Source organism: Nymphalis io, chromosome Z (genome assembly GCF_905147045.1).
Source record: "Nymphalis io chromosome Z, ilAglIoxx1.1, whole genome shotgun sequence".
NCBI classification, from domain to species: Eukaryota; Metazoa; Arthropoda; class Insecta; order Lepidoptera; family Nymphalidae; genus Nymphalis; species Nymphalis io.
Genome location: NC_065918.1, coordinates 766,105 through 783,971, shown reverse-complemented (window position 1 = coordinate 783,971; position 17,867 = coordinate 766,105). Strand labels below are relative to the sequence as shown.

The following is a 17,867-nucleotide window of genomic DNA, read 5'->3' as shown; positions in this document are numbered from 1 at the left end:
CGGCAAACATCAATAAATTCTGAATAAATGAGCCTTACAACGGACATAGATCTTGGATTACAGCGTATCTGCTCGCCGAAATATGATCTGTTTCCTGTTACAGGTGCCGGAGAAAAACCAAAGTTAACAGATAAGGAGAAAACGTAGCTATGAATTTAATTACCTATATAAATAATTACCATTTCATTTGTTTAAAATTAATATTTTAGAAAAACTAAAAAAGTATGAAGTAACAAGTGTCTTATTTTGTCGTGTTTTCTATTTTTGTGATACAGCGTTTAAATATGTCGTTTTCAATGCGAAGTTGTAATCGGAACTTCGAAAGTTAAATGAATGTTTTTGTATTATAAATAAAGGTAAATTAATCAAAACCCGTTTATAGTGCGTAATTCTGGAGCACACTTAGAAAATGCATGCAATTTGTAAATCCAGTTTGTTTATCTTTATTCCTACTCCGATTGGAATAAGGTATAGTTATTAAATAAAACCACGACTTGATTGTAATTCAATTATTTATTAAAATAATGTTGTTATAATGGTAACACTATCGTCATTAAAACAGCAAATGAATTTTTTTCCCGGTCAAAACTACTTTTAACAGGCAAGGCGGGTAAGGTAACTTTTGATTGCAGACAATTTAGATAATAGATTTGGTTAATTTTTGCAAATATTTGGGAAATACCCCTCGAATCCGGGTGATCCCTGGGTTTACACCAAAATGGGTTTTTACGATTATAAAGCAAAAGTAGTTTCGACTTGGAAGTTCTCTTTGTAAAATATACACAGGAATGAAATTCATTTTTATCACAATCTTCATATAAGCCGAGTGCCGATTAATGGTCAATACGATTGTGACACGATCAAAAATAAACTTGTAAGATATGTACAGTTTCTCACTTGAATATCACAATTATTGTATTTTAATTTCCACCTTGATTTAATGAAATATATAAATTTGAAATACGCATGAATTTTAACACTCAGCTTTATGAATCACACATAAAATTATTTTAAAAATTGTCACAGATTATAAAATCTTAAAGAATTTCATGTGTCAAAATACAAATCGTCTTTATTATATCACATATGATTAATATGACTCTTTGTCATATGATTATTGAATTGAATTTTGAATCATAAGGTTACAAATACTATTGCCATATAAATTATATTATTAAAATATATCATACCTTATAAAATTACATGAGCAATTCTTTTATATATATTTATTTCGCATATCGCGATTTGGGTCAGAGTTTTTTGTTTGTAAATAATTTGTTGCTTTTAAAACGCAACTTTTTACAAGAAAAATTACACTTTTTTATAAATAATTATTAGAATTGTCATAATTATACAAAATACATTTTAAATCACTTCAAGGCACCATTTAATTCGATGAATATTTTTTATTAGGTATCGAAGACAATTTTAATTTTTATATTATACGTAGCGATTTTTTTACTTTCATTGTTTCAAAATTTCAAAAAACTCGAGTAACAGATCTACTGCTCTTGAAAATATTAGCCAAAAATGATCTACTACATGAAGATGACAAAAATATTAGCGCAACATACCTTACGTAGAACTAATAAGCTTTTTGTTTTAAATAAGCAATCAGTGTATAAACGAAATAGGGTTTATATATTTCAAAATAATCATATATTTAAACATTATGACGTCACGAACTACTAATTATAATAAAAAATATCATAAAAATCTTGTCATCGTTGGTTTAGATAAGGTTGAAAGTTAAAATGTCTATTTTATCAAATCTTTCATGCGACATGAAACTATTATAGCCTATAGAGAAAGCTAATCGCCATTTTGTTTAAAAATACTGGACTGGCAATATAAATTAGTATTTCTATGCCAAATAAATATACGCTTTGTAAATAACCTTTGGATTCATAGATTATTATTTATAAAGTTTTAAATAATCTTTGGACGAATCAAATAAATTAGCAAAGAACATATTATATGATTTATTTATATTATGAATGCATCAAAGAAATAATATTAAAAAAAATACACTTTTGCTAAATAATTTAATATGAAAAATAATGAGATATAAATTTTATTGGAATCATCTCTTTTATTACAAATGATTATTTATAATAATATTTGCATCTGTGATAAATCTGCCAGTGCCACACATGTGAAAACGAGATAGTAGAGCCTGATTCTTTCAGCACGATTCACTCATGAATAAGTTTTTAGTGTTTTCTTTCAAATGAAACAAAACACTAAAAACCAACACGATATGTGTTAATTTTCATTTTAAATATATTATAAAATTATATTAATAATACATAAATAGCGATAGAATATCAACATATTTGAACATTTAGAAAAAAAATTACAAGATACACAATTACTAAAGTCCGATTGTTGAAAAAATGCGCTCCTGACACTAGTGACAATTAACGAGTCACAATTAACTGACAGACGTCAGGAAAGCAGTTGACATAACCAAGCAACAGTTCAGTAGTGCAGCAGTGTAGCTTTCAAAAAATCATAATATTTATTTCTTTACTACATCAATGTCACATGGTCCATTCGATTATGAGCCTATCAGTAACGCAATCTCTCACAGGACAATACAATGTGTATATGGTATCAGCTGGTAGTCTCTATCAATTAAATGAGGGCGAAACGCCATTCAATAACGATATAACGATAGCAGAGACCATAAAGAATTTCGAAGTCATTGAGCAACTTCTGAATCATTTTTCGAATTTACAAATACTAAGCTTTACCAAAATTAAAAGCATAAGGTCTTATATTATCGTACAACTAATTACAGAGGGCTTACCTTTGAGCAACACCTTCATATCATTAAAAGATTATTGCGTATCCATTCAATCTAACCGCTACGAAATATAGTTTATCAAAAACTAACACGGCCGAATGTTTTTTTTTTAATAAGATATATGGCCGCAGTCAATATAATCGATTCATGATTAAATATATATTTATATAAATTTCTAAATCTAACTTAATATAATAATTCAAATGATGCTGATATCCTTTAAGCTAATTTGTAATCATAGTTGGTCTTTAAATCAAATAACCCTGGCACCTTAAAAACCCTCATATGGATATAATATATTTAACAATACAATGTTATTTATTTTATATTATATAATTATACATAGGTACAGAGATCAAATCAGACGAATATTATATAGCCAATGAAATATGCAAACTTTGTTATTGGGAAGCCTCTTTACATTTTTGAATATTTTTAACGTTAACTACTGTCACAGTAATATCTCCAATGCTTCTACGGCCAGTGTGTGGAAGTTCCTTCAAACTATGGGCCTTAACAAGCGTAAAGGAAAAATTGTTCTCTCATCACTTTCACCCAATGATTTAAATCAACATTTCTCCTCGACTACGCTTTTAAACTCGGATATTAAATTAATGACGATTTCTGAAATTAGAACCATGGCTGCTGTTTCTGGTAGTAACTTTGCCTTCTCTCCAGTAACTGATGATGAAATTAGTAAAATTTTATTTTCAATTAAGCCCAATGCTGCTGGCTTTGATGACATCAAACGATCAATGATTATCTCTATTCCAAATCTAACTGCCTGCTATCACTCACATTGTCAACTTTTCCATGTCATCCGGGATGTTTCCTGTAATTTGGCGCAAGGCTTTTGTCATTCCTCTTCCCAAAGTTTCTAACCCAAGCCAGTTAACTGATTTTAGACCAATCTCTATCCTTCCCTTCTTGTCCAAAGTTCTCGAACTCTCGGTTTACAAACAAGTGACCTCTTTTGTTTATAGCAACAATATTATTAGTCCATTTCAGTCTGGTTTTCGGTCCAGTCATAGCATTACTACCGCTCTTCTAAAGGTCACGGAGAATGTTCGGGATGGTATGGAGAATAGAATGGTCTAACGCCTGTAACATGGTTGATCATGATATTGTCCTTGCTATACTCGAGCATCTCAAGTTTTCACCTTCAGTTCTGGAGTGGTTTTCCTCATATCTTCGCGGCCGCAAGTAAGCAGTTAGATTGGATCAATCTCTCTTTGATTGGTTAGTTCTTCAAACTGGCGTGCCGCAGGGTGGTATTTTATCTCCTCTCTATTTATTAATCTCCTTACAACTTACATCAACTGCTCTTATCATTTTTACGCCGACGACTTGCAGCTCTATTGACAAACTAGACTGGATGACATAAATGATGCTGTTGCAACTATTATTAACAATCTGGCTAGTGTAAATACTTGGTCTCAAAAATTTGGAATAAAGGTCAATCCGTCTAAGTGTCAGGCGGTCGTCATTGGTAGCTCACGCCTTGTCACTAATGTGGGCTTAACATCTTTGCCTCCCGTTCTATTCAATGACATCGATATTCCTTACCGCCATCATGTAAAAGACCTTGGTCTTCATATTGATTCCACATTAAGCTGGTCCGTGCATATCTCTGAAATCAGCCGCTCAGTCACAGCCACGTTAAGGTGTCTCAATCGACTTTGAAATTTCCTTCCCATCAAGACTAAGATATTACTTGTGCAACTTTTGGTCTTTCCCATAATTGAATTTGCAGACGTATGAAATGAATAAACTTGACCGTCTCTTAAATAACTCGTTTCATCTTCCGTCTTCGTAAGTTCGATCATATTTCTCAGTATCGTGATAAATTAAAATGGTTTACTATTCGACAACGTAGAAACTTCCGATTACTGTCTTCTCTTTTCTCTATTCTCTTTGACCCTCTCTCTCCTGATTATTTGAAAGGGAGGTTCAAATTTTTGTGCGATAATCACAGTCGTCAGCTCCAACGATTCTTACCTTCTTTCTGTTCCTATTCACACTTCTGGTTTCATTTCTAATTCTTACTCCGTTCAAGCTGTCCGATTATGGAACAAAGTACCTGAGCATATAAGGAAAGCCACCTCAAAACCTACTTTCAAGTCTCTTTCAAGTTCTCTTCATCTTTGACATCTATAATACATATTCATATGTAATTTGAAGCACGACGAAGAAGAAGACCTTTCAAGATGTCAATGCCGGACGCTCCATTATCACGTCGGGGTCACCAGTGAAGAGAGTCGTAGCTTAACCATCAATTAAAAACTCCGGCAGACTAAGAGTTATTTATTGTGACAAGTCAACAATGTTTACATTAGAGCGTACAGTAAAAATAATTGAAATAATTAAATAAAAATAAACAACAACAACAGCGCTTATATAGGCATTCCCCTCTCACGGTGACCACCACGCGTGCTTGCCACTTTTGGGACCTCCTCCTAGGCGAAAACAAAAGCGATGCATGCGGCCATCTTGCTGGGGGTGTGGTCAAGCGTGTGACGTCGCTGCGAGGACAATAGATGCGCATGCGACCATATTGCCGAAGGGGCGTATCCATACGTGTGACGACATACATCAGACCACTGCAACATCACCTGATCAATGACGTAGTTGATCAGGTGATGTTTGTGCTGCGTTTAGACGCATTGTGCACTCGCCACAATGTGTATATAGTATATATATATACGTATATATTATTCATATATTCTTTGTTGTTGTTATATTTGTATGTATGTATATTTTCGACTATTAATTACCGCCTTCACGAATTTCCGCTTAGCCTAAAGGTTGACTGGTAGAGAATGTCTTTAGGTATTAAGTCCGCCTTTTGTCATACTACTCAATGTGGTGGGCAAAAAGTTTTTAAATAAATAAATAAAATAAATAACTACCGTGTCACCATTTAACATAATAAATACTAAAATGGGGAGTCATGATTACTAATTTAAATATTATGATTTACTTTATCTGCACATGATTGAACAAATAGCATATTTAATTGTATTGTGAAGAAACCACAATGTTATTTTCCCAAGTTTCTCATTGTCTGAGAAATTAAACGAAAATTTGCATATTATGTTTAAACTAAACCGTCTTAACTTGAGCTTCTGTATACATTTTATTTCTTAAAAGTACAATTTTATCGCCCCAGTCTTAGATTAAAAAGAAATATAATATAGTCAGCCCGTAGGTATATAATTTCAATAAATAATAGAACGATGGACATATATGAGTTGATGAGTTACAAAGAGAAACTCTAACCTCTTAAGCCTCTTCTAGTCTGTCGGCTTCGGTATTAACGACTTGATTTTCATCTTCCTCTACAACTCTTCTCTGCCAGAACCTCGGCAATATGCCATTATACTCGCACATGCCGAGGATCAATGCCGCAAAACCAATTAAATGTGGCCAGTGGAATACTTGCCAGCTCAATGCCAAGGACGCCATCCAGACGACGAGCGTTCTTAAAATTATATAATAAAATAATTAAAATGCATATATAATACATATTTCATTATTTTATGGTAAGTCTATGATCAGGTATGTGTGGGCGACAATATAAACGTAATTTAGTTGTAGTGTTTTGTGCAAGCCCCGTCTGGATAGGCACCACCATTCATCAGAGATGTTCTACCGCCAAACGGCAGTACTTATTATTTTTGTGTTCTAATTTGAAAAGTGAGTGAGCTAATGTAACTACAGGCACACTATCAATGTAAGGAACAATTATTATACATATCTTTCAACGCCAATGCTTACCTATTTAATAAAAAAACACACTAAAAATAATACAACAAGACTTAATTAAATAATTTCATACCTCACTGAATCCAAGACCATTCGTGTCGTGGCTGACATTTCCTTCGTAACGCTGATACCGGCGAAATTGAAGAACGCTATTGACACAATCGTTCCCAAAATGGCCACCAACAATAGTGGATTATTTCCTGGAAAATATATATTTAGTGATTTATATCTGTTGATCCAAAAAGGTTTTTATACATATATTTGTATGTAATAACTTTCAATATGGCAGTTATAAGCTGAAAAGTTATATGCCAACAATTAATGCCAAGGTGTACTGCTATATCACTAATAGTTTATACGTATACGTTCATATAGACATATTTAGGATTTTAACTCTTTTTTGTTTTTAAATTAAATTAGATTGATAGATAGACTAACAAATGGGTTTTTAAAAAAAAATCAAGATCGGATATTCGAGATAAATCTGATATAATTCTTACCAATTTGAGCAAGTCCATCGACGACATCTTCCACGGTCCCCCTAGCGTTGTGATCAAAGTGAGGAGGCGCGGGGATCCAGTAGAAGATCACGAGCAGCCCTGACAGAACAGAGAAGCCGAAGACTCCCTCCCATCCCACCGCTTGTAATGGTGGAATATTCAATCCTGAAAATATTATTGGATTATGTTGATGTATAAGATTATATTAGTTTTGAAGGGTGAGTGAGCCAGTGGAATTACAGGCACAAGGGACATTACATCTCAGTTCCCAAGGTTGGTGGCGCATTGGTGATGTAAGCGATGGTTAACATTTTTTACAATGCCAATGTCTATGGACGTTGGTGCCCACTTACCATCAGGTGGCCCTTATGCTCGTCCGCCTTCCTATTCTATATAAAAAAAAAGTATTACTCTGTATTTGCAGTGCTAGTCTGTAAAAACTCACTTCATTACTCACCCGTGAAATGTTGACAACAGACTTATGATATACTATTTTGAAGCGAGTATTCTTGAAATGTTATAATTATTAGGATCAATGTCACATATCTGACATTTCACGACCGATACCGATTGCGGTGTTTTTCGAGTTAGCTCTTACAGAATAGTTCTAGAGACAACACATTTGGCAGAAATAATGATAAATGATTGCTGGATCAGCTAGTGAATAAACTATTTGCATTTTATTTATACAAATTAGTTTATTTAAGAGAAGAAATACTGAATATCTTGGCAGACGGGCCGGTTGGCATGGTTTGTATATACTTGCCTTTAACGCGGAAGATTGTGGGTTCGATTCCCACCCAGGACAGACATTTGTGTGTATTGTGTGTGAGTCTGGGTGTAATTATCTATATAAGTATGTATTTACAAAAGAAAAATAGTATATGTAGTATATCAGTTGTCTGGTTTCCATAGTACAAGTTCTGCTTAGTTTGGAATTAGATGGTCGTGTGTGAATAATGTCGCAGGATATTATTAGTATTATTAGTTCCCCAGACAGTGCTTAGGCTTGAAGATTCAAAAGTACTTGTAAAAGTGTATTCGAATACATATTTTGATTTGATTATAATTGCCCAGGAAAGAGCATAAAAGGTAACGTTCACCAATAATATGAGAGATTTTTCTACGTACTAAGATTTCCGCTGATTTTAAAATATTCAATTTAAGTGTGTGATATTACAAGACTCATTACTCACGAACAATCAAACTATAAATATTAACGTTATTACCATTTAGACAATGAGTCCAATGAGATTGTCAAACAATACCGAACATCTAATCTAGAATAACACTAGAAACTTAATACGTGTTGCGAATTAACATTATTTGACAATATGTTATCACTTTGTACTTCCCTCATTGGCGAAGTTTTTACAAAAAACGACTTCTGCGATGACGATCCTGAGTTTAATCCCTATTCATATATATACATGTGTTACATACACACATATATATAAGTTATCGGTGTTTGTCGTGGTTTGAGTGGTGTCGTTGCAGTTGCTGTTGGTTTTGTGCATGTGTTTGTGTGTATGGATGTGTGTATAAAAAAATATTAATTAAACAGTGACTACGTTTATTTATTAAGTTTCTTGGCGGGTCATCTCGATAGAATACATATTCTGATCCGAATTTAGCGGAATTTAGAATTATATTAATAATAATATAAGCGCTAGCGCTAAACCCGCGGCTTCGCTCACATCAAAAATCAAAATAGACTACCAATTTTCATAGCTCTTACTTCTACAATGAAGGTATTCAATACACAGTTTCAATCCCTTTTTTAAAGCTGGAAAAACGCATTACTCGTTTCCCCCACGGCAACAGTGTTTGAGGCTCGCCGGTGTCCAAGGCGCCAAGTGCGCCCCGAACATCGGAATACCAACTAAAAAACCAGCGGTACCCTTTCCGTCTTAGCGAGGAGCGTGACGGGATCGCTTTCGCATGCTACCGTGACACAGTTTCACTCCCTACTATGACACCTTAGGGGTTACATTTGCAAAAATCCGTCCTTAGCGCTGAACTACCGCGTAGAAGGAACCGGTATGCAAATTATCATGGTGCCCCAGCCCCAGTAGGTTTGTAATACACAACATGTGTTGTAATAAAACGAACCTTGAACTATGAAGTCATAAGCCAATTAGCAATAGCAATGTGCAACAATGTAAGGAATCATTTAAGTCTTTGTAAACCTGACTAATATTTTATATTATGAGAAAGTGAGTTTGCTTATATGTTTGTCACGATTTAACGTCTCAACCAATCAACTACTCGTTATATTTTGCATACACGTTGTTAGGGGTACAGAGATGGACATAGTGTCCCTAAAACCTGCCCCCGTATACGCGAACAAAACTGCGGGTGGCAAGTTATATGTTGTATGAATATAATAATGTATTCCTAAACATAGTATTACGAAACAAGAAGGGTGACAATCTTTCATATTATATATAAAAACATTACTATTAACTATAAATATATATAATGTACTCCTTTAGGGCACGAAATCGGTACAGCGGCCAATCTCAAGAAAGATTAGCCAAATGCGCAGGAGATAGTATAGTGCACGAGTGTGGGCGTAAACACAGGTGCATTCATTCCCTCTCTCATAAACCAATATTTTTAATGCATATGAGTACTATACCATAACATTTTTATCATTATACTTAGATTGTGACGCTGTCTTGCAATAAACACGCGAGCAAATTAAAATAAAATTGAAAACAATATTAAGGTAGGTTTATAGGTTTGGACAACACGTCTGTGGAGATACAAAACCAATGTATGTAATGTAACTTTAATGTAAATATCACGTACCTGAAACGTATTTTTCTTCATATACCATTTGACATGCCGATATAATCTGTGCAACGATAATCAAGAGGTCGCCGGTTATCAAGCTGTTCCGCCCTTTAGCTTCACTCGGAGATTGGTATATCGCATCCGTCAACCCCACGATCAATAATCCCAGGATAATTGTGTCTGAAATAAAAATTAAATTATTATACTACACGTGTATAAAGTGAAATTCTGCCACGTGTGTATTCCATCAACCCGTATTGGAGCAGCGTGGTGGAATAAGCTTCAAACCTTCTTATCAAAAAGGGGAGAAGACCTTAGCCCAGCAGTGGCACATTCACAGGCTGTTACTGTACTAAATAATTGTCACCGTATCTTTTAACGCATGGTATAATATAATATACACATACACACAGCGGGTGTAATGAAGATTGGTCTCTAATTACGTATAATACCAAATATCAGTAAATATTATAAAACAAATTCACTCGTCGCGTCTGCCTGAACGCGGTAAACTCAAAAAGTACCGAACGGATTATCATATGGTTTTCACCAATGACGTGATTCGTGAGAAATGTTTAGAGATGTACAATTAATTTAGGTTTTGTGTTAATTAACTGAAATATAACGATGATTATTTAAAATGTCTCAGCCCAGCGATGGGAAAAAAAATATTTTATGCGAAATTATTTATATAATCCAAGTTATACATCTATAATATCAAATGATAATTCAATTTTTATAAATATAACGGAACTGGTGGGAACACGGCGGCGATGAATTATTTGTTTACAAATCGCATTGTAAGTTGTTTGAAAATTTATTCGACCACAAAAGGAGTGTGAGGAGATATGATTCATAGAATCGTATCGATATTTGCATACTCTCAATTTTAAATTAATACATTTTTGTTACAACACATGTGTTTGTTAATAACAATAGGTTTAATATACTATTACCTGGTTAAATAAAATTTGTTTGAATAATTTACATTTATTTCCGAATAAATAAACTAAAAATTATATTTTAAGTTAGTTTGATAAAGTTCCTTTATTATATAAAACGACAATGATCCGTCTGGCCACTTATGCAAATTGCGAAGATCCTTGTCACACTGTTATATTAGAAAATTGATGTTATTATATTATTGAATCCCGCTTATTTATCACCCCTACTCTTGAAACTTTAAAACGTTATATAACGTGCGAACAGTGAAACAACGATTTGTCTCTTTCTTTCATTTTTAACATGACTTTCGAAAGATGAATACAAAGCAATTTAACAATACGTTAAAGGGGGTTCAAATATCTTTCAATGTATACCTATTCGATCTTCATAAAAGTTATTGAAATGTTTTTGATATGCATTCAGTGTTTACGAAACAGTTTTATGTTATGATAACAATATGTGCGTCACGCAGCAGGCACATGTTTTGATTAGACGATTTCGGGAAGTGTCATGTAAACATTCGCTTTGCTCTCACAATATGAACTCATCGCGATTGTAGCCCCGATTGATTGACTTTTATAACTTTTTCACTAAATTGTTAGCTCTTTAAACAAATTCAAAATCATTTTGACATTTGAATAATGTTTAGTAGTTGTACTGTACATTTTGCATTCAAACCAAATTTCTACTAAAAAACACAGTGGGAACAGTAAATTTGGATAATAAAATTACCTTCGAATCTAGTAGACCAGACCTTTGTCCAACAGTTACAGACATTTAACTGTATATTTTCTGTAACAGAAAATGAACAAAGGTCTGCTCTCCTTTTTGAACAGACTTGGTACTTAATTTCCCTTCACCGACCCGAGAGCACAAATTGAAATAGAAATCAGTAGAGTTTGCCTATGTTTGAACCCGCCATCTTCGGTTAAGACTTACGTGTTCCAACCATTGAGCCATCTCGGCTCTTCCCGTTACCATTAGATAATTAAAACTTACTGATCCCAACCCACTCCCTCTTGACAATAATCCTCTCGAGGAAGGTTGTTGACAAAATGGCCACAAATATAATGATAGATCCTCTGAACATTTGGAAGCTGCTGACGTAAGTCAAGGTCAAACCTATGTACATGATCGATGTGCCAATCTGAAAACAATTACAATGTTAATCACTTATATATATTAGGTATATATGTTATTATTTTGTTAATAGAACGGAAAGAACAACTAAACAGGCAGCAGACATTTATTTTGAATTTAATTTAATCCAAAGGTTTTATTTTTTTGTATTTAATTTAAACATACTAATATATTTTTATTTCATAAAGTGTAATTATTTAATTAAATCAATGTAATAAATTTAACTTAATGTCTGTTTGTTTATTGTGTGATCATTAAGTAATTTCAATGAATAGTTTTTCCAACTTTCAGAGCAAATCTTTATTTAATTTATCCAACTCTACCAATTATTTTTAAATCCGTAAGTTTATACATTCTAAATATAATTTTTATTAAAACACTATTAAAATAAATTACTAATATTAAAGTATACTTTAATAATAAAAAAAACACAAAGTATTTAACTTGTAAGTAAATATATACTCAATTTGTGCCAAATGCCGCTCTCCCCTAAAATCTATCATAATAATAAACAAGACTAAAAATCTCTGACAAGCAATCATGTTCTTATATATATACATATAATAATAAGCATTATTATTTATGTATATTGCATGATTTGTGCATATGATTACAACAGAGGTTTAACTAGTTCATCCTTTGTGATTTTTATGACACTGGCTTTGCACCCTTCACACCGGATGATGTCAATATTTATAAAGAACTGTTTAACAGAGACACAATAGGTATGTTGGTACTTCGTACATAACAAGACAGTTGAGTACTGTACTACCAGATGGTACCACTAGTACATCCCTAATTTAACCAATAAAAACTTAGTTCTTCTGGAACCAAGAAGTTTACACTGCCATCACCTATTATTTAATAGATCAATGTCGCAGTTAGAACCATATGGAATATCCAATGTCATCTCTTATCTATAACTTACCAAATCAAACATAGCAGCTGGCATCAGTATAAATGGGTTGAAATCTTGACTTCCTTGAATAAGCTGATGCTCACCTCCATTTCTGTTTCTCCAGTAGATAAATTTGAATGTCAACAAGCATAGAATCTCCCCGAGAAACATCGCCGCCGCCTACAAGTTAGTTATTAATATAAACTAGAGCGCCCAGTGTTCGATATTTGACAACAATCGTTATTAAAAATTTGAGAAAAAACATATATCAAATTGAATGTTTTTTTATTAATAAAACAAAAGATTGTTAACAAATACCAAAAAGAAGTAAATCGCTTGACAAACAGAGAAGAAAAAAACACTAAGCTGTTTTGTGTTTGTCTATTTTACACATATGAAATTCAAGCTAGTCAAATCAAAAATCCAAATTTAAGGCACTTGTTACAGCTATGCGCCAGCTACTTATATAATATTAATATATTTTAATACCTTTTCCAAAAGGTGCTGCATTTTCTGGTATAAGTTATATATATATTTTGGATTAGTAGTTTTTTTCAATTAGGTATTACAAAAAAGAAGACACATTAGATATAAGTATAGATAGATATATGAAAACAATAAATAATTAATTAAATTTGTGTTTATAAAAAATTGTATATCTATCTCATTTAATTTTAATTACATGCCTTGACACATAAGAATCAAACAGTAAATTAAATTTGTAATTATTGTTAACCTTAAAATTTATTGTATATAATGCATAATTAACATATAAAATATACTAAATTATGTATAAAATACACTCATGTATGATAAGTTATTTCTTTCGCAATGCTAATTTTTGTTAATATTAAGTTATTCTTATATTTTGGTTAGCTTAAAAGATTATGAAGTCTTGATTATACATGGAATAAATAGTTAGACAGAGATAAATAAATATATAAAAATAACTAACATTTAGAACAACACGTTACCTGTAAAAATGGATGGTCGAACTTCCTCACATTTCCGTCTGAACCTTTCGAATCCATCTGATCAGCCCATTTGGTACTTAATGTATTTATCGATCCAGTGACAACCATCATGAGTGCAAGAAACTTTTGATACTTTGACCATGCCATTGTTTATGTCGTTATTTGATTATTCTTCAATTAACCTACACATTATATTATAATGTATAATGATGATGATGATATATCAGAATATTTTTAATGTCGATGTAAAATGATAATGTCTTCCTGACCAATCTGAGTCACGGCAATCTCAGTTGAGGGAGAGTTGCCAACTGCGCAGGAGACATTAAAGTGTGTGTGAAGTACATACAAACTCTCTATTCCCTCACCCTCGTAATTTGCTTCTGAGAATTTGTCGACAATTCAATACCTTATTATTAACAGAATGTCGGATGTGGATTTGCAGCCTTATAAGATAGCAAGGCAGTATGAAGTAAGCTGACAGTATAATAAAGTTCTATTCTTTAGATTAAATATAAAGATTTTATGCTTTCTTTATGAAATGACAATCATAAATATTTTAAAAATTCTCACACATGTATGTTTACCAAAATTTATCTTGTTTATTATTTATATTCAATTGTCTGTTTTTGTACCTTTGTCGATTCCAGTCTTATGGTTATACAATAGATAAAATGTATTTATTCAAGTACAAATAAAACAACTTTTTGTAAAATACAGTAATAACTTGGTAAATCAAACTTGAAGGGAGACATGGAAAAATTGACTTAGAAAGGTTTTTATAGGTTTCCTATTTCTAGTATACTTATAAAAATGACTTCAAAGAAAGAAATGCATCAGTAATATTGTTTAGTACATTACTTATTTTCTCTCCGAACTATAGAAATGACTATAGTAGTATTGAAACATTGATACGATTGAGACCCTGCGGTCAAGTATAGTTGTTCTCGTCTTCCAAAATGGAAAATATGTACAGAATTATCTTAATTATTTAAACTTGTCAAGAGCTTAGATTTCAAGTAAAGTAGATATTGTGGCTTGAATGGTAGACACAGGGTTTTAGGTTTAAGACTTATCGAGGTACTGCTGTATATACATTTCAGTACAATATTATTAAAATCAATTGTTTTTTTCTACCACAACTTTCTTGAATAATAAAATCCTTATAAAATTCAGATATGAGTATTAATAAATTAAAAAATATATATATTGCATGGCTTATAAATGCACACTGCGGTAATATTAATCAGGTTATTATATTTCATTTTTCTATCAGTTTAAGTCATCGTCGAGATACGTGCTTACATTGATTTAACAAAATATTTAATAAGCCTTTGTTATAATTTTAGCTAGATAGGTAAACACATTCAAAGGCAAGTACGTCTTTAAATATTAATTATAAGAAAATATAAAAAATACATTTTCCAGATCTTTTAAAAAACATATTATTTTTGTCTAGTTCATTTAATTTTAAACAAAGGTACTGCTAGAAAATTACTTGACAAGGTCAATTAAGAATCTTAAATTGTTATTACGTTATTCGTTTGTTTCTATTAATATCTTCGTCACTTCAAAGAAGAATTTTTGACACTTGTTGGTCATTGAACTTAACAAAGTTATTATCATTGTTATTTTCTTAGAAAAAAATATTTGTATAGGTAATTATGAATCGAATAAAATATTTCGTATTGCTAAAGTGTAAGGTATAATTGCTAAATAACTTACGTATTGCAATTGCATCCGCTTCTGACAAAACAATATTTTTGTAACGTTTACCTACTATGAAATAAATAGACAATGAAAAAGTTACGTTCTTGTCTTTGATCAGTCGACGGCCGTGAACCCTGGTTCGTGTCAGCGACAATGTAAATTAAAATCACAGAATAAAAATACATTTAAAAACAGAGAAAGTTGTAGCACAGACAAAATCTATACCAACCGTGTTTTTGCAAAAATTAAGCTAATCATTTAAACTACTAAAATTATACAATCTACTGAGCTTTATAATTTTGATATAATTTCGGTTATATTTATAACCGGCTTGTAATTTCTAAAAACTTACCAATGCAATAGTAAAACAGTAAGTAACTAGTAATAGAAAAAGTAGCCAAACGGGCAAGAAAGGGTTTAATCACACTGAGATAGCTTGCTGCAGTGCCATCTCTGGAATTTGCATATTCTTTCCAGTGTTCAGATAACTGTTACTAGTACTGATAACATAAGTTCTAATCTTATTAATATTAGTGAATCAATATAATTGATAATTAGCTTTTTTGTTTTAAGTTATATTACCTACATTATTGCAAATCGATAAAGATTAAGCAGTACAGATATAAAACTTATTATGTAATCTGTATTGTTGATTAATTCTTATTGCCATCTATTTTGTCACATACAAACTAACTAGTAGTAATGTAATGTCATAAATCAGAGTATAGATGGCAATAGTTACGCAAAATAAAATAAACACCTTAAATTTTCAAGCAACTATAGGAAACATACCTACCAATTTCTTAATGAGTTCAATAACAAGTTTATCAATTCGACTGATTCCTAGTAAATTATATAGTACGCCTAGCTTATGTTATTCTATATCCATACCTATTATGTATATGTTAAAAAAAATAAGAAAATGAAAGTCTTCAACCAATGCGTCTTACCTGCCATGACATACTGTGCCAAAACTTGGACACTAACTGCGGGACTAGTCCACAAATTCAAAGTCGCTCAGCGTGCTATGGAGTTAGCTATGCTCTGAGTGTCTTTGAGGGATAAGATCAGAAATGAGATTATCTGGAAAAGAACCGGAGTCACCGACATAGCTTGCAAAATTAGGAGCCTGAAGTGGCAGTGGACATGTATATCGTAGGACCGATGGCCGTTGGAGCAGACGAGTCCTAGAGTGGAGACCGCGGATCGGTAAACGCAGCGTAGGGCGCCCTCCAGCCAGGTGGACCGATGACCTTAAGAAGGTGGCGGGTACCGGCAGGATGCGGAAGGCGGAGGACCGGGAGCTTTGGCGCACCTTGGGAGAGGCCTATATTCAGCAGTGGACTACGAAAGGCTGTTGATTGATTGATTGATTAATAAAAAAAAAACAAGATTAACACCCTTTTTCTTTTAAGGCACTTTGATGTGATATTCAAGTAAAAGTAACAACGATTTAACAAGATGTTTTTACATATTTAATATTACACGAATTAGCCATATCCTTACGGTGTTATATAATAGTTGAAAAACAATATTTTATAGAGGCATTAATGCTATTCAATGTTATAAATGCGTAAGTTTGTATGTTTGAATCCTAGTTGACGAATTACGTAAAAAAGCTATTTTTACATTTTATTTTATTTTACATATTTTATACCATGACTTAAAATGGACCACCTAACACCTGCCCGGCGCCTGAAACAAGTAGCGGCTAATATTTTTCGAAAAACGTGTTGCAATTATGAGAATGAAATACCAAGTTATGCATCTGTTACTTTAGAAGAAAAGAAATAAGAGATGTAATGTCAGTAAATTTTACTTGTATAATATTATTGAAGTTAGCAATAATTACCTACAAAATAGGAACCGTGTATGCCAAATAACCACCGGGTATTGTGGAATATTTTCCCAGTTGGCTAGAACACCACTTTTTAATCATATTTTTATTTATAAAAACAACAATCATTATTTATTTAGGTTACACCTGGTAACACTTACAAAATTATCTTAGTTTATAAGAATGTTTTCCTGAAACGTTCTTGGCTTGACTAAGTACTAAAGTTTCAGCTAAGAAGACAAAACATTATCCTAGAAAAACTTCTGTTATCTTGACATATCCATATAATATTCCTTATAAATAGAGTTGAATTGAATAATAACTGTGATATTTTACTTGCGTAGGTAAATTTACCAATGGATAAATAAAACAATATCGAACTTTTAATACTTACTAATTAATAACTTGAGTAGTTTTGATCTGTTGATATTTTAACAAACTAGAGTGTAATATTACTTATTTAATACTTTTCTGACATTTAACGACCGAC

The 17,867-nt window shown here is 32.3% G+C and overlaps 1 protein-coding gene across 3 annotated transcripts; it reads right to left on the bottom strand.

Annotated features, from left to right (window-relative positions):
- Nucleotides 1-494: 494 nt before the first annotated feature.
- On the bottom strand, nucleotides 495-16,042 carry LOC126780206 (solute carrier family 35 member F6). Of its 3 annotated transcripts, XM_050504474.1 has the most exons (9): nucleotides 15,893-16,041; nucleotides 15,556-15,674; nucleotides 13,831-14,012; nucleotides 12,887-13,036; nucleotides 11,818-11,965; nucleotides 9,889-10,053; nucleotides 7,075-7,239; nucleotides 6,648-6,774; nucleotides 495-6,290 (listed from the first exon to the last, which is right to left on the bottom strand). In XM_050504474.1, exons 3-9 carry the CDS (start codon nucleotides 13,975-13,977, stop codon nucleotides 6,092-6,094), a joined length of 1,101 nt encoding a protein of 366 aa, XP_050360431.1. In that variant the 5' UTR covers nucleotides 13,978-14,012; nucleotides 15,556-15,674; nucleotides 15,893-16,041; the 3' UTR covers nucleotides 495-6,091. The 3 variants fall into 3 exon arrangements, with proteins under 3 accessions (XP_050360431.1, XP_050360433.1, XP_050360432.1); XM_050504476.1 differs by lacking the exon at nucleotides 15,556-15,674 and having other exon boundaries at nucleotides 15,893-16,042; XM_050504475.1 differs by lacking the exon at nucleotides 15,893-16,041 and having other exon boundaries at nucleotides 15,556-15,692.
- Between the last annotated feature and the right edge of the window lie 1,825 nt (nucleotides 16,043-17,867).